This window comes from Poecilia reticulata, chromosome 15 (assembly GCF_904066995.2).
Source record: "Poecilia reticulata chromosome 15, P_reticulata-male-v2, whole genome shotgun sequence".
Classification (NCBI taxonomy): domain Eukaryota; kingdom Metazoa; phylum Chordata; class Actinopteri; order Cyprinodontiformes; family Poeciliidae; genus Poecilia; species Poecilia reticulata.
In genome coordinates this window covers 11,013,654-11,038,895 of record NC_088844.1, presented here as the reverse complement: position 1 = coordinate 11,038,895, position 25,242 = coordinate 11,013,654, and the positions used below count along the sequence as shown (strand labels likewise).

Here is a 25,242-nt window from a genome sequence, read left to right as displayed (position 1 = left end):
ATTTAAGTAAAAAAAAAAACATAAAAACCTCCCTACTGAACAACAGAGCTCTGTTAGAGTCAGTTGTCTGTGGCCAACAGTGAGACTCCAATAAACAGCACCGCCGTAAATCAGCGTCATAAAACGCCTCAACACGGCGTGATTGATTGTGAGGAGTAGGATTCTCTGAATTGTCTCCAAGTGGGTTTAAATTGAGCGGAGTTTGTTTGTACAAGGCTGTTTGGGAATGGAGGAGACTGGAGGCTGGTACCCCCTGTGGAGAGCGTAGGGCAACACAAGCATCTCTATGAAGAGGGCAATTAGAAAGGGGGCAGGAAACTCTAAATATATACATATAAAAAAAATAAAAAAAACAGAGCTCTGTAATTTTAATGATTATTGTATGAATTAAACTGAATGCAACTGGCAGCATCTCAAAAGATGAAGCCAAGCCCTCCTCTGCGCAAATGCATAGGCGACAAATGGTGGGAGAATCTGCAGATGAAAACAACCTCATCCATAAGGAACACCCATTCTCCAACCGAGGGCAGTCAACACAGCCAGGGATGGACTCGGCTGAGGTCTGTGTGATCTCGCCTCGACGTGACTGATGTCTCAGCTAAGAGCCGGGTTCTTAAAGGGACAGCGCAGCATCAGTTCAATCCTCCCACCCCCGAAAAGAACCCACATTAAAACCTCAAAGTTGATGGTAATAGACCAAGAACAATGCACAAATGTGGAGGGCAGTGATGGATGTGTTTCCATACTTATGCTTTCGTTTATTTTACTTTCTCATGAAAACCAGTTTTCCTCTTTTACTTCCCAGGGTCATTATCAAGACTTTGGGTACACCATACAGGATCAAGGATGTTGTAAAAAAAAATAAGAAAAAAAGTCAAAATGGCTTCAAATATTGTTACTGAAGTAAAGTAATATCACCACGAAAACGTTAAAGAACCCAACCTGTAATCCGAGTTCACAGATGCTTATGGGCAATAAAAGATGTTAAAAATTTTGTTGTAAGATTGTTACTGCTTGCAAAAAATGATTGGTTGCCCTAGCAAATTGAGAATTGAGAAAGGCAATATAATTTTTCATACATCTTATGCTTCTTTTCTTCGGCATGTTTAGGGACTTCTAAATGGTACTCGCCGAATTGTTGCCTTGGGCTATAAACATGACGTGACGCAGAGGCCCATTTCTTTTAGTCACCGGCCACAAAGTGAAACAAAGGCCCATATTTATCTTCCCACATCGTACAGTGAAGAGGATGGTTAGGGAGGTAAAAATAATTCTCCAGGGCTCAGGAGTCATATCCTGGGGTCACCACGTTTCCATAGCAATCACATGACGACATCTACGTGTCAACTAGTTTGAGAGTGATGCAACGTTTTGCCCTCTCAAACTTAAACATGTGGAGTTCAATAAGCTCCATATTGGGGGGTCAACTACTATAGGAAGTGGAATCCCAACAACTCACAGCTCAGTATTCGTGAAGTCAGAATACACTATTCTTGGAAAATCCAGCTATTAACATTGTTTTTTCATAGAGCAAATCTAAAATATTTCAAAGAAGATGCAGGCTGGGAAGCCATAGGCAATGTACTACTACTACTACTTGCAGAGAGGAGTAGCCAAAGATTGTACTCTAGTAAAAGTAGCACTACTTCAACATATTTGTACTCAAGTAAAAGGAAACATCCAAAAAGTTTGTGCAGTAAGAGTGAAAAGCATTTGGTAAAAAGGCGACTCGCCAAAACTATTACACAGTTTTGCTTATTACAAAACAAATTTAGAGAAGTATGAACTTAAAGTTCGATTTAAAAAAAAATGTCAGTGTGTGATTATGAATCTGCAATAAAATACCCTTTTAAAAAAAGATTTTTATTTATATATTTTTTTACACCTTTACCTGGGGGTGCCAGAACGTTTGCCCGGCACAGTAAATGGTTGTCTGAGATTTTTATTTTATGACGTATTGAATTTACATTCAGGTAAAAGCTGTTTTCAATAATAATAATAAAAAAAAAAATTATATATAAAAATTCCCTTCTCACCCTCCGCGGGTGGTCTGTTTCATCCTCTGAGCTCGGGTCCTCTACCAGAGGCCTGGGAGCTTGAGGGTTCTGCGCAGTATCTTGGCTGTGCCTAGAACTGCACATTTCTGGACTGAGATGTCTGATGTTGTTCCTGGGATCTGTTTGAGCCATTGCTCCAGTTTGGGGGTGACTGCCCCGAGGGCCCCGATGACCACAGGCACCACTGTGGTCTTCACCTTCCAGGTCTTTTCCAGTTCCTCCCTGAGGCCCTGGTATTTCTCCAATTTCTCATGCTCCTTTTTCCTGATGTTGTAGTCACTTGGTATTGCTACATCCACCACAACGGCTTTCCTCTGTTCTTTATCCACCACCACAATGTCCGGTTGGTTCGCCATTACCATCTTGTCTGTCTGGATCTGGAAGTCCCACAGGATCTTAGCTCGGTCATTCTCCACCACTTTTGGGGGTGTTCCCCACTTTGATCTTGGGGCTTCCAGTCCATATTCTGCACAGATGTTCCTGTACACTATGCCCGCCACTTGGTTATGTCGTTCCATGTACGCTTTCCCTGCCAGCATCTTGCACCCTGCTATTATGTGCTGGACTGTCTCAGGGGCCTCCTTGCACAACCTACACCTTGGGTCTTCTCTGGTGTGGTAGATCTGAGCCTCTATTGCTCTGGTGTTTAGGGCCTGTTCCTGGGCGGCCAGGATGAGAGCCTCTGTGCTGTCTTTGAGTCCAGCTTTCTCCAGCCATTGGTAGGTTTTCCTGACATCAGCCACTTCAGTTATTTGTCGGTGATACATCCCATGTAGGGGCTTGTCCTCCCATGATGGTACTTCCAGCACCTTGTCTTCTGTTCCCCATTGCCTGAGACATTCGCTGAGCACATCGTCTGTTGAGGCTTTGTCCTTGATGTATTTATGTATCTTGGATGTTTCATCCTGGACAGTGGCTCTCACACTCACTAGTCCTCTGCCTCCTTCCTTACGGCTCGTGTACAGTCTCAGGGTGCTGGATTTGGGGTGGAACCCTCCATGCATGGTTAGTAGCTTCCTACTAACCATGCATGGAGGTTAGTAGATATATATATATATATATATATATATATATATTATTTTTTTTTTTACCTTTTACACCCTGAGAAACAAATAATGTTCAACACAATGTAGAGATCAGCTGTCACTTGGCATCAGCACAGCATTTCTTTAGGAGTAGTTAAGTTTGTAGTTGCAGAAAAATGTAGATCTAGATATTTTTATGTATGCTTAATTAATCTATTTTATAAATCACTTTGCATAATGTGATAAATGTAACAACTTTAACCATTTTTTATGAAAAATAAAGCGATTGACTTAGTGGAGTAATGTAAAGATTATTCTCTCCACAGGAGGGCAGTAGGGAGCAGCTATAACTATCTCAGAGAGAGAGACAGAGAGAGAAATTGGCATTCAAAGGATGCCTCTACAGATTGGTTGTATTTTCATAAGTGAGACAAGCACAACTCTCACCACGCAGCACATTTTCAGTGTTTATTTCTTTCAAGTCATCCACTTAATAAATAGAAACAATTCAAACACCAGACTGAAATGGGAGTGAAATAGCTTGAGTCTAGTAAACTGAAGTAAGACAGGCACTTAAAAGAAAAATAAAGATGAGTGTGCATTATCTAGTAGGATTACAGTGATTTTTTTTTTTTTTTCAATAACACCGTCAGGTAGCTGCTTAGAATTATACTGAAGGTACAGATACAAGAAAACTCAAATCTAAAAGCATTTAAAACAAATCTGCCAACTCAACAACAACAAACAGGTCTGTAAATAAACAACAACACACAAACAAAGATCACCTGAAGAGTGGTTGAGATATCTGCATGCAAATGAAGCGAGTGACTAATTTCAGTGTTTTTATGTTTTCTGTGAGGTTGAGGTGTGGGGGTGACTCTTACCGTTTAGTTCAAAATGCACACGAGTTGAACGCTTTTTCACCTAAAACGCAGCAAAGCACACAAAGCAAGGCGTACGAAAATGTAGTCTGAAGAAGAAGCTGATTCAGCCTCTGATTTGATTCTCTATAAACACCGACTAGAGGCGGGAGAAAGAACAAGTGAAGGCAGCTTTACACGTTAAGATGTATGCAGCTATAAATGCAGACTAAACTCAAGAGACACTTGAAAACAAAGAGGTCAGTGGAAGATTTTCAAGCAAGAATACATTTGGCTTCTTACCGTTTTATCCAGTGTCAGTTTGTTTAGTGTGAATGAACCGGGATGTCTAGCATTAGTGGATTTAAAAAAACAAAACAACAAAAAGCAACTCTAAAGTTTAAAAACCCTTCTCAGACACAGAGGGGAAAAGCTTGTATTGTTCAAAGCTTCCTTATTTAGTTGGCACAAAGTAGATTATCAAAATTATCTGTGCCTACGTGTGTGAAAATGAAGCTCTGACGCTGAATTTCATTCAGAACAAGTCAAACGTGTAGCTTGGCTCGGACCCCGTCCAGAGTCCGGGAGTTTGGGTGAACGCTGGGTCAGAAGAGTGCGGGTCGGCGGTATCGATGGAAGCGCTCCGACGATGAGTTTGTGTTACAGCTTTGGTTTAGCAAACCAAAGCCCGGGCTCACGGTGTGTCCTGTTTATCCGAGGGGCGGCGGGGGAGAGATCCCTCAAGACACGACGGAGGCTTTCAAAGCCCAGCTCAGAGTCGGTGGTCAGACCTCGCTCACTGGCAGATCCTCGTCATCAATGTCCAGATGGGTCTGGGGCGCCTGGGGCTCGAAGCTGCTTCGACGTCTCCACGGCGACTCCTCGGAGCTCGCCACGGTCATGCTGGCGGGAGGCTGGGAGGTCACTTTGCGAGGCGCGTCTCCTGCAGGGACAGGCGTGCTGGCGCGTGGCTGTGAACAGGGCGCGGCAGCAGGCTCATGAAGTGCTCGCTGTCCCACGCCAGGCTGCGGGCGTGCGCCGCACGCGACAGCATCGGCCCGCTCTGGGTTGCATGGTGGCACGGCAGGTACGGGCGCGCGAGGGACGGCGGCAGCCGCTGGGCTGCGGTAGAACGCGGGACGGTTGCCGTGTTCCTGCGGCGAGAAGAGGGAGGCGGGGGAGGGAAGGAGAGAGAGGGAGGCTGCCGTTAGTGACTAAACGCATCTCGGCTAAGGGTAGAGTAATTTTAAAAAGACTGGATGAAGCACCGGCAGGTGGAGTCTGAAGCAGCCAGAAGGTTGTGGGAGCTGAAGAGTGTGGAGTTAAGACTGGAGATAGTGGTGGTAGTATTGGTAGCGGGGAGAGAGGAGTGTCAGCGGGTTTAGGTTGCGAAAGGAAATTGAAAACAAAGAGCCTTTGGAAGAAGCAGTGGTTGGTTGCCGCTTAGTATTTCACAGCTTTTCATAGTCACTTTTCAGTCTCTGAAAGATAAACAGAAGCAGGAGAAGAAAGAAAAACACAGCAGAGGCGGTGAAAAGCAGAGAAGTAGTCGCCGCTGAGCAGCTGGCGGAGGGTTAGCAAGACAAACATGGCAGCATTAGCGCTGCAGCGGGAGCTTCTGGAAGTTTCCAGAGTTTCAAACAGAACTTCGTCTGGCACAACAGCGCGGTGGGACGATTTGTGCCTCTGCGAGCTTTACGGATCTGAAAAAGTTGTTGTTCCTGGGAGAGATGTGTAAAAAGACTTAAATTCATCTTTCATTGCAGTAGATTAATCATAACGTCTGTGAACTTTTCATAGAGAGAGAAGGCTGTTGCAGTAAAATGCGAGTTTTAAATGTTTTTACACATCTTTAACAGGCGTTCCAGCAAATTTGTCCAGCAGTATTTATCAGAAGAATCATCATATTGAGTCAAAATGTCCAAAAGCAATTTGAGCTCAATATTCAGGGGAATTTCAGGAAGATCATCACTTTTGAAACAGTCAAAACTTATTAGTAGGAATATTTAACAATTTTATAAATCTAAAATATCGTGACGCAACTCAACATTCGCAAACAACCCCAAGTCTGCGGTTCTGCACACGCCGATTCGATGATTAAAGTTAGCGTACACGGGTGAAAACGTTAAGCGTTCAGCACACACAGGTACACAGAATCAACAGGTGAACACGCGTCTCGAAAGAGAGAGGAAAGAAAACGACATACAGGCAGCGGACAGGAGGGAAGAGGAGAGACAAGCAGGATGTCACACATCTAAGACAGGTACACAGCTGCAGCAGGCTGCAGAGAGAACAAGGCAGGGAGGGGAAGAGAAGGTGTGAATGACAGTAACAGTGACAAAGACAGAAACAGTATTTACAGCCGAGCTGCCGGGAAAGTTCAGACAGTCACTGTGCTCTACGCCTGTGCAAGGTTCATATGAATAGATGTACAGCTACATATGCAGACATTTAAACGTCAGTATAAAAAGGCGAAGACAAACAAAAAGAGCACAAAAAAAAGAAAGAAAAAGGTACATTAAAGTGAAGATTTCAGCTATCAGATGTATGAACTGCACAGCTTCAAATTCCTCAATAATATAGTGCTAATAAAATGATCCCATAGGTCTGGATTTAACAAAGAGAGTCAATTATCCTCCTTTGTTCTTTTTTTAAAATCAGCCATTGGATCTCTTGTTTTTCTTACTCAACGACTGCATGCCACTCACAAGTTGCAAATAAACCATATGACATATTTATAATTGGACAATCTTTTAAATAGTGATACATTTCTATTCACTAATTAATCCGACCACAGAGGATCCACAACGTATTGTAAGAAAGATGAGCAAAAGAAAAGAAAAACAGAGAAAGGAGGTAAATGAAAGAGCATCAGGAGAAGGGGGGGCATAGTGAAAGGGCTTGCTGAGTTATGGCAGCCATATTTAGGATGCACTTACAGAGGTGTGAAAAAGTATTTGACTCCATATGGATTTCCTCCGGTTTCTTCTTTTTGTTTTGTCACATTTACATTTTCACATAACCAAATTCTACCTCCAGAGAAAGACAAACAAAACAAACGGATATGAAGAGAAATTTTCAAATGATTTTCAAATGCGATCCAAACCAGCCTGGCCTGACGTGGAAAAAGTATTTTCCTCCCAAACCTAATTATGTGTTGCAACAAGTATTTGCAACGCCGTGGGGGAAATTTTGGTCCACTCTTGTTTGCAGAATTGTTTCAGTTCGACCACATTAAAACGAGATGCCTCTTTAAGGTTACGGCATAAATGCTAACCACTCTCTTGTTTTGTCTTTTTCTTCTAGCAGCCATTTAGAAGTGGACCTGCTCTGACCGATGTCCTCACCACTCCTCGGAAGGTTCGCCACTGGCTTAGGTTTCCCCCCCTCCGTCTTCGCTACGAACTCTGTGATTCAGCCTTAGAAATGTCCGCCGCTGCTCATGCTTCTTTTTCATTATGTCCGGACAAATTACGTCGCTATTTGAGATCTTGAAGTGATTTTCTAAAGGTCTGGTAATGATCATGTTTGGTTGTGAAATTGAGTCAGAAAGTGTGACTAATCAGAGTTAGTTTATGAGGTTCATTCTGAAGAGGCACGATTACATTTTTTCTTCTACACAGGCCTAAGTTGGTTTGGACATTTTATTTATTTATTCGGGTTATTTTTTGTCTGACATTAAAATTTGCTTTGTGAACTGACAAATTTAAATGTGACAAAAAAAAAAAAAAAGAGGGAGCAAATATCCTTTCACAGCAGCATACAAATTAAAAGGGGAAAAAGAAGAGCACTAGATAAGCATTTAGACCTTAGCTGCTCTTATGGTAGCCATTTTCACACATTCAATGCCATCCTAAAAAATATTCAGTTTTAAACTTGTACTGTGCGCAAACAGAGACATGCACAACATGAACTCTGGACTCTTCGGTTATAGAATATCAATTATGCAGACGTAGCTGCAAATTTTCCAAAGATGAGATCTGCAACTTCATGTTCTTTTCCGTTTTATTCATCCGTTACTCCTGTGAATTCATTCCTAAAACAAGTTGGCCGTTTTTAAATGATTTTAAAAACAAAAATTCAAAGAAAAAGTTGACTTGAGTTTTAAAACTCTGCATCGGCACTAATAGCAGAACATTTTTTAACTACCGACCCTGAATATCATCAGGGATGATGCATGTTTTCAGAAAAAGTTAATATTTTCATAACGTAGGCCTTTTGGCTCCTTTGTGCTCTTGCCAGATTCTTCCCCCTGTTCCCTTTCATATCTTAGGAAAATGCGAAACCAAAGATCACCTACTGCAGATTTTATAGAAGAAAAAGCTTAACCTGCAGCTGAACATGTCTCATGTTCAATGTGTGAAAAGAGCAAATATCTAACAACCAAAGCGCCAGCCAGTGAGAGGGGGGAAGGAAATCATAATAATAATAATAAAAAAAGTATTGGAAAGGTGAACTTATAGTTTGCAAGGGGGATTTAGACGAGCTGACATACGTGCCGCTGCACTCCCCGATTCGAGATGTATACCTCTGTATACAGGGGTTCGACAGCCGTCTGGCCTGCCGCATCTGCAACAACACAGTGCACAGCAGTATTAGAGCAGACGGGCTGGGGGTCCCGATGCGACAGGATGGAGAGAGAGAGAGAGAGACAAAGGAAGAAGAGGACAGCAAGAAAAAAAGAACAACAGCTGGAGAAAAAAAACAGAGATGTGGAGCACAGAATGATTCCAGTGTAACCAGAAAGTACCAACGGAGGTGTTGATTACTTCGCTGGCACCTTTCAGCTTTAGCTGCTTTTTTGTGACCACGTTCTACGTGGTTCGCATTCAGCTGACGATCCAAAATACAAATCTCTAGTGACATGCGTCATCTGCTGACTGTTTAATAGATGCCACATTTTAAGAGGACACTTCAGTAAAATGATATGGATATGGTTTGTGATTGGTGATGAGGGGGGGTGATAAAAAATGGATTTACGAGTCTCTAGGAGCACACCGCAAAATTACCTTATTAAACACAATCGTTTTTTTGGCTTTTTCTGCCTTTTCTTTTTTTTTTTAACTAAATGCGTTGCAAAACTGTTCATACTCCTGGAACCTTTTCCTGTTTACAACCACAAATTCTGTTGTAGTTTATTTGTGTTTAATGGAACAGAATAACAAAGTAGAACATGGAGGGGAAGGAAATGCTTGCTTGTTTGTTTTTGTTGTCGTCACCTGAAAAATGTGGAAATCATTTGCATCTTTCTCTAAATCTTTTGAGCTGGAGCTCTCCAGTCACTAACCTGCTGACACTTTTCAGATTTCTATTTGCTAAAATCAGATCATGCATGCTTTTCCTTTCGCTTCACAGTGATGCTTTATGATTTCCATAAACTCCAAAAAAAAACAAAAAAAAAAACAATAAAAATTGTAGTTGTAACCATGACGGAATATGAAAGAGGTTAAAGGTTATAACTAGTACTTCAAGGGACAATTTGAAGGCAGGGTGAAAGTTTCCACACCAGAACTTACTTTGAGCTCACCTGCTTTTAGTTTCTAAACTCCTGCCTCATACGGCATAAATGAAGTTTGTCAAGAAAAAAAAACAGGTTAGTTGTGTCTTGGCTTCAGTGAAATTAACAGTTCATGCTCAAGAACGTCCACTAAAAACAACACACATTAGCATTTCCTCATGAGCTGGTTCTTCCTACCACTAGATGTCAGCGTAATTCTCGACTTCTGCTTGTGTGCGACAGTGAATGGTACTTACTGTGGCAGCCGACCTCCCAGGTCCCCGCTGGGCTACTATCGCCCCTGAGATGGCCTTTATCCAACTGTGCATCTCCACCGGGCTGTCCGCCTATTGGAGACAAAAAATAAATAAATTAATTAAAGTATTAGAGGGAGAAATCCTATGGAGTGGATGTAGAATCCGTAGTTGGTAAAAGTGACAAAATTCAAGAATCTCACAGTCTGACCTGCGACAGCTAAGCTAATTTTATAATCACAGAAAACACACCTGGATATAAAACGTCCTCGATGTGGTGACGACTTCAAAGAGATTATCTCTCATCATGATGTCACTAGAGGGACGCCAGAAACAAGTGAAATCAAATTCGACATCTAGAGCCGATACGATCTGTCTTCATCAAACACAAAGACGTTTATTGTACGCGGCGAGGAAAATGTCAGGGCATGTCAAATACCTCTGTTTGCACTCCTGGACCTTATGAACCTCCTTTAGTGGGATCATCCTCAGAGGCTCTTTCTCCTAAAGACGGCAAAAAAACACCCGCAACAGACGACGAATGTTATTTGGAGGTATTTTAATAGCATAATTACTAAAATCAATCCAAGTTGGTTTCTGTCTGACAAGAAAAATGGCAAACTTCCCTCAAAGCCTGTAATTTTCTTGATTGTTAGACTGCGCATTTCCTTCAGGATGTTGATAGCCAAATACACAGATAAACGTGACAAATAGGGGCTGACGCTGACAAGGACAGGGTACAGGATGTGCAGGTTGTCTTGAGGACAGCTTGTGTGTGTGTGTGGGTGTGTGTGTGTGCGCGTGCGTGTGTTTGTGTGAGTAAAACTGGCTGGAGCTAGCGAGACGTGACAGGACATGTGAAGGCAGTGAATTCCTCAGACTGAGAATAAAACAAGCTGAAACTTGGGACTGAGAGTGATGTTACTCCGCCCACCACTGGGAGGTAAAGCAACTAAACACAAAACGTTTTTTGTAAAAAAAAAAAAAAAAAAAAAAAAAAGATCTTAATTTTAACTTGGAAGTTAATTACCAAATCTGACTTGAAGTAGCTCATAGCGTTTTCTTCAAGGAGGAAGTAGCGACGCTTCCAGTTCCTCATCTGGGAAGAAAACGGATGTTACTTCCAGGAAAATTAAAAGAGAAACTTGTCAATTTGCAGCTGTAGTTGGAACAAAATTTCCTGTATAAATGAAATGCAAAGCAATAGAATTAGCATAAAGTTAGCATCTTATATGAGCGATTCCTTGAGAAAGTAGATGCTAAACTTAAATATTTTTAAAAAGCCACGTGTCCAAATCAAATCATAACTTTTCTGTACTTCGTTCAGCCTTCTTCTTACTTGCTTGAATACTCATTTTGTCTTCAGGCTTAAATGTAGGAATGAACAGTCAACATGGCAACAGGTTTTAGAAAATTGTTTCTTCCAACAAAGCTTCCTATTAATCAGGTTGAAAATTGTTTCATTCAGCTCAGCAGCTCATTGCTTTATGCTTCTCTAACTCTTCCTCAACATAGAGGTGTGCCTGCTAAACCACATCAGCTTTAGAGACTTTACAGTCTTTCACATCCAAGGTGTTTATCACAAACTCATTTCTCATTTGAGAATAATTTGTAGGATTAGTAGCACATAGATGACACTTTTCAACAATGCCCAATCAACTTTTGATGCAAGTCTCTCCCTCCAATATACTGCTAAAAAAAATAAAGGGAACACTTCAGTGTTCACTTAAATGTTAAAGTGTTCCCTTTATTTTTTTGAGCAGTGTATATTAGTGTTTCATATTTAGTCAAAACTTGGAAAATAGATATTTCTGAAATATGTAAAATAAGGACCTGAAGGATTTTCCTGAAAGCCAACATGAAGTCAAATAAAAAGCCGTCTAAAGGCCTCACCACGGCTCCTTGCTTCACACAGTAGCCTGACTTGATGACACTCTGTTCCTGAGCCGGCCTGCCCAGGAAGTACGGCAGCTGGCTGTGGGAGCGCTGCAGCGCCTCGCGCTCTGATCGGTTCGCGCCGTCTCCGCCTTCATGCTGGGAGGGAAAACATCTTATTGACATGTAAAGTTTAAACTTTGCAATACAAACACAGTCGTTATTAGGTTAAATTTGGAAACTGATAAAAGTCCTTCACCAAAATATGCGCATACTTAATGCGATATGAAATACTGAACATACGCTAAATAACTGCATTTTTATTTTACGTTTTAAAAGAGCATAATTTTACAGAGCTAAATTAGGACAGATGAAGAAAACACAGTTTGGACTACGAAAGTCCAAACTGTTCTCTGCAAACAATGTGTGTTTTATTTGAAATAATTGTTTACTCATAAATATTTTACTTTTTTTTATTAACTAAAGGATAGACAAAGTCATGCATTTATTTACACCTTAAACAGGATTCCCTTACACAAACTGGTGAAACAAAACTAATTATTTTATTTTTCAGCAATATACACCAGTTATTGTTTGTTGCGCTAGTTGATTTTACATTGTTGTATTCCTGCAAAGCACTTTTGAACAAAACGTACAAGTATTATTTATCTAAGCAGTTACTCTTTTAAAAGAAGTTTAACAAATTCATTTTCTATTTGAAAATTGTCAGGAAAATGAAAAAGAATGTTTAGATTATTATCTGAAATGATTGTAATCAAAAGTTTTCAAGGCTTCTCACTGGAGTTGGGGAAAAACCCAGCTTGACCAGTTTGAGTCAGAAAACTTCATGTACACTGAGTGAGAGCGTTTGGAAGAGGAAAGAAATGAATAAAAGAGAAAAGAGAAGAAAGGAAAAGAAAAAGGAAAGGAAAGGAAAGAAAAGGAGAGAAAAGAAAAGAAGAGAGAAAAAAGAAAAAGAGAAGAGAAGAGAAAAGAAAAAAGAAAAGAAAAGAAAAAGAAAAGAAGTGTTTTGGAAGCACAGAGCCCCTCCAAATACAACATAACATAAATTTCAGAATCAGATTGGTCTTTTAAGAGATGCATTCACGGCCACTCACACACAAAGTCTTTTGATTGCAACACTTTCATTATCAATGGAGAAGATTCAGGAGACATTTGATGTGCGTTTTGGCCAAACTTAAATATCTAGAAACATATAATTCTTATTCTCATGTTCCCCCTGAAACTCTGAGAATAGTTTCCCTTTAACACGTGAGTGACAGGTTATTTGGTGGGGCTGATGTTCACCTGGGTTTGGGTTATGATGGGAACTCCACCGATTATGTCCGTCCTGTAGGAAACCTGCTTCTTGGGCCCGACGACGTCTGGCAAAATTTTCTGGTTTTCTGAATTCTGCTGGCTTTCTGACGACTTTGGCACCTTAAGAAAAAACATAAACGTTGCACAGACGGGCGGTTTGTGGCCATTAGCTGCAGGTTAAACTCTACTACATTTCTCAGTACTTTAAGTGGAGAAAACATAAATTTGCATATGCAAAATCTGCCTGAAGTGTAACATATTTTATATCCATTTCCTCTTTGTCAGGCTAGCATTTTATGGAGAACAATGGAAGCAGTCCTTTATCCCAGACCTCAGGAAAACAATACAGCATCCTGTTAGTCATGTTTTGACTCACTTCTAATTCCTTGACAGAGTTTCTTAATCAGTTAAGAGAAAAGGATCAAATATGAGCCAGAGAGGACAGATTTATGTTGTCAAAACAAAACAAAAAAAAAAACTGAGAAGAAAAGGAAAAGGCGAATGTTTTGTGTGCTTGTGTGACTCACAGTGATCTTGGTGGCTTTATTGAGAGCGTTGACCCAGTCGACAAGGTCCTGCTGATCATTGGCCTGAAGGAAGAACTTCCTCATCCCAGCGTTGATGACTAACAGATCATAAAACAGGAGTGGGAACAATGGGAAGGGTGAAATGAACTTTGGTCCCAACGCCTCCTGCACAGAGTGCATTACTACTCCTACAACAAAATATAAACTAAAAAGGCAAAGATGAAGTGTTAATCCAAAACTTTGCCGTTCTTGCACAACAGTGAGTGTCAGAACGGAGCAGTTGCCATCGGTGACTGTGATGATGAAATCAAACTGAGCTGAGGGAGTTTCCCACACAGCTAACAAGATTTCTTTGTAATAAAAAAAAAAAAAAAGATTCAAGACCCAACAACTAAATACCACATGTTCGGACTCAAATGAAAGTGAGACACAAACTTTTCCATGTTTTGCATTTTTGAAAGCTGAGTCAGAAGCTGACTGCATGAACTCCTTTCTCTTTCCCATGGATCGTTAAGTTGAGCCAATCAAAGCTTCCTTGTTTCTTCTGCTTCCTTTCCACGTCACTGTGATAAATTACATTACAGCTGCGCTGATTTACCTGTCAACTAACAGCAGTAAAAGGCACAAAGCAAACTCTGTGGCACAATTAAGATCATGCTTTTTGTGCTCCGACTCGGAGCGGAATGACACTTCTCCCTAAATAAATCTGTCTGCTTTCTGGTTAATAAAATTATAGTGTTAACCTTTCTCAAACATGTTGACCTCGTCTTTGAGGCACACCGAGTGTTGAGTAAGTGTTTTTGTCTTTAAAGTAAAGCGCCAGGATGACAAATCTAGGTGTAACCGAGTCAGGTGACGGATCTGACTCAGTTGTAAAACCATGCAGCGTGCTGGTGGGAAAACCTTCAATATTCATACAAATACTTCAAACCCATCCGTGAGGCATCCAGCTTCAAAGATCTCTGATCTCGGTTTTCTGACAATGCGACATGCTGTTTGAGCACCGGCTAACTTTTCTGAACACCACTAAGTGCCAGAAGGAGGAGCGGGGGGGAAGCGGGACTCGTGGTTATCAACATGTGCTGCACAAATGGCCTTTCAAAAATAACTTCGTCCAATCTCCAAAGCAAGTCCCAATTAGGATGCTGGCATCCGGCAGAAACCTCAACAAGGCATGTGGCGTGCACGCAGCCGGACAATGTGCGCTCACACGGCAAAGTCAACACGGTCGGCCATTCGTCGCACCGATACTTCCTGTGATTGAGTCGGATGGAAGTGAAGGAGAGAGACGAGTCAACAATAACAGAAAGGAAAGTTTTTGTTTTTTTTCCCTAAAGAACTTGATCTAAGGCGACTGATATATTTACGCAACACGATCATGTTCTCCTCAAAGGTGAGTGACACCAAGTAAAGATCAACAAGTGTGTATCTTTACTGATTTTGGCCGATATCAATTTTTCTTTTGTGTCTATAACGTGTCTAAATATAGCAGAAGAGCTGCTGAGTTGGCACCAGTTGTGTGACTATCGTTAACTGTGAACTTGCAGACATGACCTGGTGGGCGGGTCTTTCAGTCAAACCTCTCTCACAGCAGAGCAAGAGAGGACAGTGGCTAATTATTAGACTTCTGCTGATGAAAATAAGATCAGTGGATAACGTCGGCTTCACATTTAAGTATCAGCCGATCACACATTTCCCAAAATTGAGGAAAAAGGGTCCGGTTTACCGGTGCACCCCTCATGGGAAGACAGGTGCTCTAAAGGAAGTTAATGTCCTTGCTTTAGTACAAACTGATAAAATATAGTTCAATGGCAAAAGAGGTGAAATATTAATATTTTAAAGATTAAATAGTAATCTAACAAAATCTACGCTGAGAATATTTATGTTTAGATTAATTTAGCCTTAAAAAAAGCTACTATAGCAAGTGATGTGAGCAAAAATTACACTTTAAGACATGTTTTTTCTACTATACAGTCATATTGTCATGTATGAATATATATAATCATACATTAAACAGCAACATATTACATTCTAACATGATCCAGCATTATATTCAATTCATTAACACTTTTAAAAGCTACAGTGCTCTGTCATGTAGCGTTCATTTATCATTGCTTGTTCTCACTGAACTGACTAAGCTTCTATGGTGTGTGTGTGTGAGGGTGTGTGTGTGTGTTTCAAACACAGCTCTGCTTTTACACATCCTGACGACAGACAATACCAGTTGTGTCTGGAGCCACCATTGTCCACCATGCTGGCTCTATCTTAAAAACCTTCATTGATGGAGCTCTGATTACCTTCAGTAAAGCCTCAGACAAAAATCAACAGAACAGTCTTGTACTGCATATGTAGAATTACAAAGAACCTTTTAAAATGCCATTGTAAACAAAAACAAACAAAAAAAGACTTGCTTCCAACAGGAACTCTGCACTGTATAGAACTTTAGATCAAAATTGTTGATTAAGATGAAACAAACCAAAGCTAAATAGGAAGATGACGATGTTTGGTTGCGTACTTACCAAAGCAAAACTCTGCTTTGGGCCTCTGCTTGGTGGCATCGCTGACCTAAAGATGGATTAAGTACAAAGTTTCACCTTCATATTTAACTAACCTGTATTAGTGAAACTGTATCAGTGTAAAGAAAGTTGCTGATGCTATATTTTCCTTTACCTTAGAGATGTAGGTGAGCTTGAGTGAACCAACACAGTCTGCACCGATGGGCAGGTTCTACAGAAGGAAAGCAAAAAGAGGAATATTTGCACCAACATGCTTAAATAAAAAGTACAAAGACACAAGACTAATGTTGATTTAAGTGATGTCACAATCTGACTGCAAATGTCGATGCAGGATCACAAAATCACTAAACCAATCGGATCGGGAGTTACTGACAATTCCCAATCCTTGTTTTTGGTAGACCTTTAAGCATAAGTTTTAAGTGGCAAATCTTTAGAAATCAAGATCTAGTTTTTTGTACATGTCTTGCAAAACACAAGACATTATTATTTTGGTTATTTTATAGGTCAAATATGGGTGTTCTGCAAAGAAACGACAATCTGCCAATGCCTATGGCATATACTCCTGCAAAGGTCTGAAAATCAGCTGCTGTCCCCTTTTGATCTGCTTTTAGAGAGGGCTGACTGTCAGACCCGTCCACCAGGTCAGATCTGCATATACGTGGTTAACAATAGCCACCCATCTGTTGCCAACTTAGCAACCTTATTGATATATTTAGTAACTTTTCAAACATAAAAAAAACAAAACATTGTTATCGGCCAAAATCAGAGTCAAAGTCAGGAAACGCCTCCTAAATGAGAAGCAGCTGTAAGAGACAAGACTAGCTTCTACTACCTCTACATTGGAGAACCTAAACTGCACATCTGGATGGGCCAGAACGCAGAAGAACAATCGCATTGAATCAAGAACCAGAAGGCAATTTACACCTCAAAGACAAGGAACGCTCGCTTGAAGACAGCAAGGTGCACATTTTGGTCAGGGAGGACAGGCTGTTTGAGAGAGGAGTGGAAGAAGTTATTTATATTAAACGCAAAAAGACAACAGTAAATAAAACTTGGCCTCAGATCAGATTCCATCTTTCTAACACCGTCTCTGCAGGTCGTCATGTCTCCCCAGGTGGTTTTTCAGCAATTCAGACCTTGGAACGTGTTACCAAAACAACTCACGTGAAATCATTAAAGACATGTTTGGATCATCAGGCAACAATGAACCAAACACTGAGTTGAGTGTGACTCTTGTAATAGTGGCTCTGCTCATGTGATTTTTCTAACTTCAACTCAAGGGCCTCTTTCTTATACGAACATGGTTCTGCACTCAAGAAGCTTAAGAAGTGAAACATCGTCAAGAAACGAGAGAAGTTCAGCTGTCTTTATTTAAACACTGGAATATTTTAAGAGACAAATGATCAAAAAGTCAATTAAAAACAAACTGGCTAACTCAAGTGCAAACTGCAGTTGAAAATGGCAAAAGCAAGATGCGAGTTGACCGAAGACTTTAGCCGTCATGAGTCGAGTCAGAAATGTCTCTACAAAGTGATAAAGCCGCGCAAATTTTTTGGTAGCATGTTGTCATGTTGTGGTTTCTTAATTTAGCAGACTGCTGCTGCTGCAACACAAGAACAGCATCTTAACGTTGACCTTAAAAAAACCAAACATGTACCGCTGTCAGAAAACGGAAGAACTGAAGAGGCGACAGCAACTGGAAGGTCACTGGAGTTAACAGATATAGGATATAAGTTTTAAATAACATAACAATAATAGAGTCCTAAATTAAAGGAGATCAAGAATCTATGTAGGCAGCACTCATCTCTCTGAGTGTTTAAACCTCAGAGAGATGGCAAGGAGGCTTTTTTTTTATTTACATAGAGGCTTTTTCTATGTAAACAAAAGCTTTTTTTATTATCACTTTAGTCATAAACATAAATGATTCATAAACACACAAAAAAACAAGGTGCCCAAAAGGGGCAGAAGGATAATGTTTCTAAGTCCAACTCTAAATTTGCAGGATTTAACAAATTACCTTCAATATGAAAGAAGAAAAGACTTTTGTCCAAAGTATGTGTATTTATTGAGTTATGTAACAATTGAAAACATTTTATCGCATTTTCTTTAACAATAATTTCTAAAACAGTAAATATTTTTATCTTCCTGGTAGCATTATTCTACAACTGAGCTCCAGGAACACTATTTTTAGCCTTTAGTCTTAAAACTGTATTAATGTTCTGCAGTATTAAATATTTTTGAACACACTTTAGCGAGGTTTTTGATTTTTCAAAGACATTTTATAATAAACTATGTCTTTAAATTTATAGATTGAAAAGTTTATATATTCAAATTAGTTTTAAAGACAAATTATCATTATTATAAAAGTTTTTTTATCTAAAATGATGCTCATTTTACATAGTTTTTACAATTTTTGAAGGTTGCCTATAAATCAAGAAGGTTTTCTATTAAACAAAACAAAACAAAAACTTCTTGGTTGAATGGAAACTTTATTTAATCAAGTATCAGACTGCAATTCCGACTTGGTCGATGCCTGGCCTTAAATGACTGATTGGAACATTTCTAATTGTTGAGGTTGAAGTTTTAGCTGAAAATAAATACCCCATAAAAATCTCTGCGGAGCACGACTGTATAGTTCTGCACAACTTTACTTTGGCTGCACTCCATTACCATCGTTTTTACTGCCTCGCTCTGTTACTGAAATTAGGAGATCCAGATTTAACATCATTAAAATTTAAACTTTTGTCAACCTATAAAAAGAGGACTTAATAATTTAGCATTTCTCATGCACTGCATCATTTATGGAAACGTTGCATGACAAGGCTCTGACAGATACACAGCAGATCAAAACCAGCATGAGTGCGCGCACACACACACCCACACCCACACACGCCCACATGCGCACACACACAAATAAGTAAAAAAAAAAAAGCAGGAGTGTGAGTGGAGTTCCTCAAACCCTCATCCTAAATGATTTACAGCAGCGTGGGCCAACAGCTAAAACCCAGACACACTGTTTGCCCTCAGTTAGTCCTGGGCCTAAAATATGCGCTTCCCAATTCTGTCAGCTAGAATTACATAATTACAAGTTCTCCTGTCCTCGTGAGGCTGCCAGGCGATGGAAACGTTTACCGTACTTAATTCTGTGCTCATGATGAATGAGAGAGGTTGGCTTCAAGTTGCTTTCAGCTGCAGGAAAGCTGATCGTCGCCTCAGATAAATGACACATGGCATTCGGCTGCTTGAAATGACCGACGCTCCATCGCCAGAAGCCTCACAACAATCTGCAGCTGCATGAATTGCTTCCTTTTCTTCTTCTTCTTTTTAAACCATACTCGTTTCTTCCCAAGATTAAAGCTAAAGAGCTAAGCTAACACCAATAGCTGCGCTTACCTGAGGGTTATCCATGAACCACACCAGGCTCCCCTGCTGTGTGTCCAGGATGAAGTAGCGTCGCAGGAACTTGCCGCTGTTCTCGTTCTCCTCGATGTCCAGGAAACCACAGATGCGGTTCTGTCGGTCCACATAAGGCATCTCGCCGCCGGGACATTCCCCGGCCTCGTCGGGCCAGGAGCGGAGGAGGAGGAGAGGGGGCGACCGGGATCGGGGAGAATTCCTTCGGGACACACAGAGGAAGAGAGAGAGAGAGAAAGAAAGAAAGAAAGAAAAAAGAAAAGAGTGGAAGGAGAGATTTGTAAGGCGGGAGAGGGTGGTTGTATTTCTCCTTCCTTCGTTTTGCATCTACTGTGGTCTCGCTGCCACCTGGAGCTCACCAGGCACCAACCAGAAAGCAGATCATGTGACACTAACCACAGCCCGCCCTTTTATCCTTTTATATCAGCCTCACCCACTCTCTCGTCGTCTTTTTTTTTTTTTACTCTCCTTTGGCCTCTTTTTTTTTCCTGTAACACTGTCTCTCTCTCTCATACTTCCTCCGCGCTCGCTCTCTTTTTTTTCTCCCCCCTTTTTGCTTTGCAGTCGGCTCCTTTTTCACTTTCCGAGCTCTCTCCTCCCAAATGCTCACTCATCTGATTTGGCAAGCCTCTGTCCAACCCCTTCTATCTACTCCCTCCTTCAGCTCAGCACTCACTTAAGCATAGAGAGAGAGAGAATAATAATAAGCAGTTGTTAACCTGGCAAGTCACATCCCTAGGAAAAAAAACACAAAAAAAAAACAAACCTTTGTACGTTGTTAATCAACAAAAAAACCGAGTCGATACTCGACGCGTGTGACTGCTCACATCTCAATGTCAAAGCTCTGCGTGGGTGGGTGCCGAGTCACTGTGGACATATTGTCGCATCAGCCTGTTTAAGCTGTTGTCTTTTTGGAGACCAGGCCTGAAATATGGGACTGATGTGTGTCGGTGGAAGGCAGAAGATAAAGGGGCTCTTTCTCCGCAACATTATGTGCGCTGTGTGGGTGGACAGGGAAAGATGGTGGTGGCGGTAGAGGGGGGGTACAGAGGGGACAAAAGGCTTAGTTGTTATGCATGGATTCTGGGCTGTGAGCATCTCAGCGAGTCCCTGCGTCCCGTTTGACACTCGGGCAAGAGAGAAGGGGCCGCAGTAAGAAGCAGCTATCTCAGCACAAAACAAATACCGACTGTCACGAGAGAGGCGGACGGGCTGAGTAAGTGCTCCTGTGAATCCAGATGCCAGGGGCGGATTGTGGTTACAATCCTAAAGGTGAGGAAGAAAACCAGGAAGTTAACAGAGCACCCTCTACAGCGACTGGATAATGTCGACCAGGTGTTTAAGTTGAATTTGCTTTCTATAAAGGTGGATTCTCTTTGCGCTAAAGTCAGATTTTGACTGAAACTCAACAAGCGCGCTGTCGGTCCACAGCTGCTGAAGTCAGAGCCAGGAGTTTGATGTGTAGAGTGGCTGCACATCAAACTATGCAGGTGTGACCATAGTTGTGATTGAGATTTTACTAACAGGCTTGTTTTGACTGGAGGTCATATTAACATTTTGGAGGAGTCCAGTCAAAGTTCCCGACCTGAATCTGATGATGAATCTGTGGGGGAAGCTAATGATTAGGGTGATGGCAAAAAAAAAGCCTTCCAACCGCAAAGACCAAAACACAATCATCTCAGTTAAAAGTGTATAAATTAAGGCTGGATGATAAATAGATTTTATCAATTAATCAAATTTTTGGTTTTGAGGATCCATCTGGACATCAATATTGCAAAGCAGATCATTAATGCCCGTCTGGTAATTGAAAGGCTGGAGGCTTCAAACTTCAGTAACATGGCAAATACGTCTGGAGAAGATGATTCCTAAGAAGTCAAAAAGGCAAAAGTGAAAGTGTTGCTCGGATGTATTGTATCTCTGAGGCAGACAAACAGGAAAAGCCAAAGGACAATTACACCGGCTGGCTCCACTTCACACCCAAAAACAAGTCTGGTACAAAGAATCAAAACTATACAGTACCAAACTGTGAAGGGGACCAGCAACCCCAAATTACAAAATTGTATATGAATTAGTCTCCACATTTCACCAAGTGGTGTTAATTCAAGAGGATTTTTTGCTTTAAAATAATTTATTATTTGAACACCCAGACTGAAGGTGACAAAACAAGCTGGTCAGAATCCATGGCAACCTACCACGCCAACTTAGCAACAAAATATAAGATGGAAATATTTTGATTCATTTGAACAAGTTTCATTTTCCAAAGTGTCGGCTTTGTGAAACATTGTTATGTAGCTTACAATGTCTTGTATTTCTTTTTATACAGACGTGGAGTTCAGTTTAACAAACCCCATTATTTATTTATTACCAGCTATAAATATGATCGGCCTTATTTTTTTTTTAAGGCTGATCATATTTATAGCTTGAGACTCAGCCCTCTTAACAAATAACAGGTTGTTGGTTTCCATGAGCCCCACTTGAGGTGTAGGCGACAGTGGTTCTTTCCTCCGTCTGACCCAAGAAAGACTTGGTGCTGATGAAGCAGCTGCGTTTCTGGGTCAGTGTTTGCAGAAAGAAAGCATCGGTTTAGAAATGAAACCGGTTTGGTGGAAAGAAAAAAAGACCCTTTCTTTCCATTAAAGTCTTTCACTTTCTATTTAGCGCACATTTAATGAGTCTTTTCAAGATCAGAACTACAACCACTGACATGATCTTAAAACCCTGATGCATAGTAAGTTATTTTCACACTTCTCGGTTTTCTATTAAGAGTGAAATTTGAAACAAATTTGGCCGGAGGGGAAAATGGATCAACTCTGATATCTGGCTGATTAATTGGAATATAAAGATATTTCCCATGGTGAAAGACGTCACTTGTGTCAGGAATTTTTGTAGCCATGACTAAACAGAGTTTCTGTGGAAAAAGTCTCAGTCATTTTACCATACTATTAGGCACACACTTATGTGTGCCTAATAGTATGTTTTCTTTCTACCAAGAAGGGTTCTTTGCAAGAGACATTTTAAAAACAAAAACAAAAAATGGTTTCTCTAATAAAAGGAGCATGAAATAAAACACATCTGAGAATATTAATCTGCTTTACACACCCACATAGTCTAACTATGATAAGACATTGATTTGATCAGACTAGCTTAGTAAGTATGTTGCTTCCATCCAATTTTCATGTAACAAATTCTTTACTAAAGGAACCCAGCCAAGAAAATGTTTGACAACCTGCCTGGTTGTAGCCGCATTTCAGACTCCAGGAGAAATTCACATTTATTTTTTTGTCTTTTGTCAAGAAAGAAAGGAAAAAAAAAACATTACCCACTTTTGATACTTCTAGTCTCTCATTATGGGCAAACTTAACACTAAAACTTGTTTTCAAGTTGTTTTCAACAACAATGAAAAAAGAAAACTAGTAGTAAGGGCTTATTTGGTGATACTTTAGCAACAGTGTTTAAAGGTATTCCTAAAATCATCACAATATTATACATTACATAAAAATATTTAGCTATTTTAAAGACACCATCCAGGCATGTATTGTTGTAGATGTTCACTGAGAGTAAAAAATAAGAGCTCAGAAATCATCCATGTCATCAGAAATGGATGATCAATCTCCACTTCAGCAGTTCACAAAATATGTTTGGTTGTTGTTTCTGTAATTGCACACACAAAAAAAAATCCTTGATCCTTGTGTGTTTTTGGGTTAGCAACATCACAAGAAGCACATGAATCAAGCTAATCAGCTGATTCTGGAACACAATGTTATGGGGGAACAACACATTTCAATATCGTTTCCAAATCATTCGAGTTGCATTTCAGAATCAACCGTATGTGTTTGATCCAAAACGTGGCTCTAATGCCCAAAGCATTACTGCTGCTGCTGCTGTGGGTGTTAACAGCTGAAGCAAACAGTGACAATTATCATGTTCACAGATTTAGTTGGCATCAGTCTGTTTATATTTTGGTTTGTACATATTTGCAACTTTTAAAGTGAGTAAATATCATATTCTGCGAATCGCTTAGAAGAGTTCCTGATTTACCAGCGAAGCGGCATGGCACGCAATCTGTACTCACAGCTTTACTTCATTCGGACAGGTCCTCTCTCTGACTGCTGACCGATTGATTTTTTTTTTCTTACTTTTTCCCCTCATTATAAGCCTGTCCTGGGATCAGATCTTAGTGATTTTATTACAAGAGGGTTAATACAGATCACAGAAGATCTGACAGTAAAATCTGCCTATTCGGTTGTCCTTATTCTCTTTCCAAAAAAAACTGATAATTACTTCTGAAAGAGAGATTTGATTAAAAACTAAAGCTCCGCCAATCAGAATTTTGTAGTTGATGAACAATCCTATGTTGGTAAAGCTTTCCACAGCCAACGTAAGGTCTGTAAACTTGATTGATTAACTTGTGTACATTTTGTGCTCTGTTTGTCCAGTCTTCTTGTTATCTATACCTTCTCCAAAGTGACGTTTTAACACGTCAATGATACTCAATGTAGCTAGTCTCGAGTCTTTTTCTCTTAACAGGAGCATCCACACTGAAGAGGGTTGTTGTCAACTTGATATTTTAGTACTTAGCATGGTGGGTTATGAATTTCAAAAAGACTTTATTTTTTACCTTTCCAATTTGCTATCACTAGCAGACTATGGTGAATGTGTATTTGGCATCAGAACGCCTCTAAAAAAAAAAAAAGCACTAATAAAATAAATGAGGGTGTAGTAGAGGCAATTTACTGTCAAGGCCTTGCTCCCTGGAGGTCAAAGTGCAGGAGTAGGACAGGTGGGTTCAGTTCAACTTTCTGCCCATAAACTACTTTTAACAGAGCAGATAAGGCCAGCAGGTTTGATTGCCATTACAAAGCTCCTTTCAGTTGAAAAGGACAATCAGAATGTCAAAGTTAAAATTTATTTTGAATTGCAACCAACAAAAAGACTATCTGTCCGGGAGTTTAACTACCCAAACGCACGAAATAGCATTAGAATGATAGTGAGCTAGTCTTGGTTAACATTTGACCATTTAGATTACCATAACCCATTGAACAAATGTGTTAGCAACAAAATGAACAGCCAGAAATGGTTCAGGTTATGTTAGCTATCTAGAAACAAGCTAAATGACTCACAAAATACATCCAATAGTGTAAATGTCCCACCTAAAACTATCGGGAATCTGCTGTGGGAACTACAGCTTGCGTTAACACGGCTAACAGAGATGACTGGGGTTAGCCCGCTTCGTAAAACATTAGAGGAAAATTAACAGAAAAAAAAGCTCAGAACAGTTAAGTTAGTGGCTTTCCATATGAGGAAAAACATAGTTTACCTCCCAGCGTTCAACTTCCTACCAAGCGGACGTAGTCTTGGGGTTGTTTAGTCTGTCCTCTGCGCCGCAGCCCTCAGCCCATCTCAACAGATCCAGAAGACAACAGTCATACTGCTGCTCTAGGATGGACACAGATCGTCTGTTGCGAAGATGTTCACTCTGAGTTTGATTACACTGGATTACAGCTGCGACCTAACCGGAATGCATGTGAATGAAATTAAATTTTACAATATGAGTGACTTATAAACGCTTTACTGTGACCTCGCTAAAATATTAAGTTTTTCAATTTTCAAGTTTTGAGACACTGTGAAACTGTGCTGTATTTGAATTTTGTATGATATTTAATTTTTTTTCCATCTCCAGAACTTTTTTGTAGTATGTTGCATTTTTTTTATCAATTTTTTTTATCCATTATGATTTGTTGAAATACTGTATAATTTTAAGGTACTAATTGAAAACAAACTAAAAATGCAATATTAGAAAGGTACTTAAAAAAGGATTGGAGTGAGATATCTTCAACCTATTTTTCGAGCAAACGTATGAAGGGACTCTGTTAATATGGACGGCAAGCTTCGTAGCA

General features: G+C 40.3%; 1 protein-coding gene across 12 annotated transcripts; it reads right to left on the bottom strand.

Annotated features, from left to right (window-relative positions):
• Positions 1-3,536: 3,536 nt before the first annotated feature.
• LOC103476702 (pleckstrin homology domain-containing family A member 1-like) lies at positions 3,537-24,814 on the bottom strand. 12 transcript variants are annotated; one of them, XR_535537.3, is made up of 15 exons: positions 24,663-24,814; positions 19,325-19,547; positions 16,086-16,142; positions 15,935-15,980; positions 13,416-13,513; positions 12,877-13,008; positions 11,587-11,727; positions 10,724-10,792; positions 10,133-10,197; positions 9,946-10,009; positions 9,697-9,786; positions 8,438-8,511; positions 6,149-6,223; positions 5,211-5,423; positions 4,965-5,096 (listed from the first exon to the last, which is right to left on the bottom strand). XR_535537.3 is itself a non-coding variant. In XM_081616264.1 (14 exons), exons 2-14 carry the CDS (start codon positions 19,463-19,465, stop codon positions 4,865-4,867), a joined length of 1,284 nt encoding a protein of 427 aa, XP_081472390.1. In that variant the 5' UTR covers positions 19,466-19,547; positions 24,663-24,814; the 3' UTR covers positions 4,732-4,864. The 12 variants fall into 12 exon arrangements, 6 of the variants coding, with proteins under 6 accessions (XP_008427430.1, XP_081472390.1, XP_081472391.1 ...); XR_014091134.1 differs by having other exon boundaries at positions 8,471-8,511; XM_081616264.1 differs by lacking the exon at positions 5,211-5,423 and having other exon boundaries at positions 4,732-5,096.
• Between the last annotated feature and the right edge of the window lie 428 nt (positions 24,815-25,242).

Bases quoted from the DNA above. Each gene is read 5' to 3' on its own strand.
- LOC103476702 (XM_081616264.1), bottom strand. From the start codon at position 19,465: ATGCCTTATGTGGACCGACAGAACCGCATCTGTGGTTTCCTGGACATC. The intron at 10,010-10,132 runs GTATTTGACATG...GCGTCCCTCTAG, and splicing joins GTCCAGGAGTGCAAACAGAG to TGACATCATGATGAGAGATA. The intron at 8,512-9,696 runs GTAAGTACCATT...GTGTTGTTGCAG, and splicing joins CTGGGAGGTCGGCTGCCACA to ATGCGGCAGGCCAGACGGCT.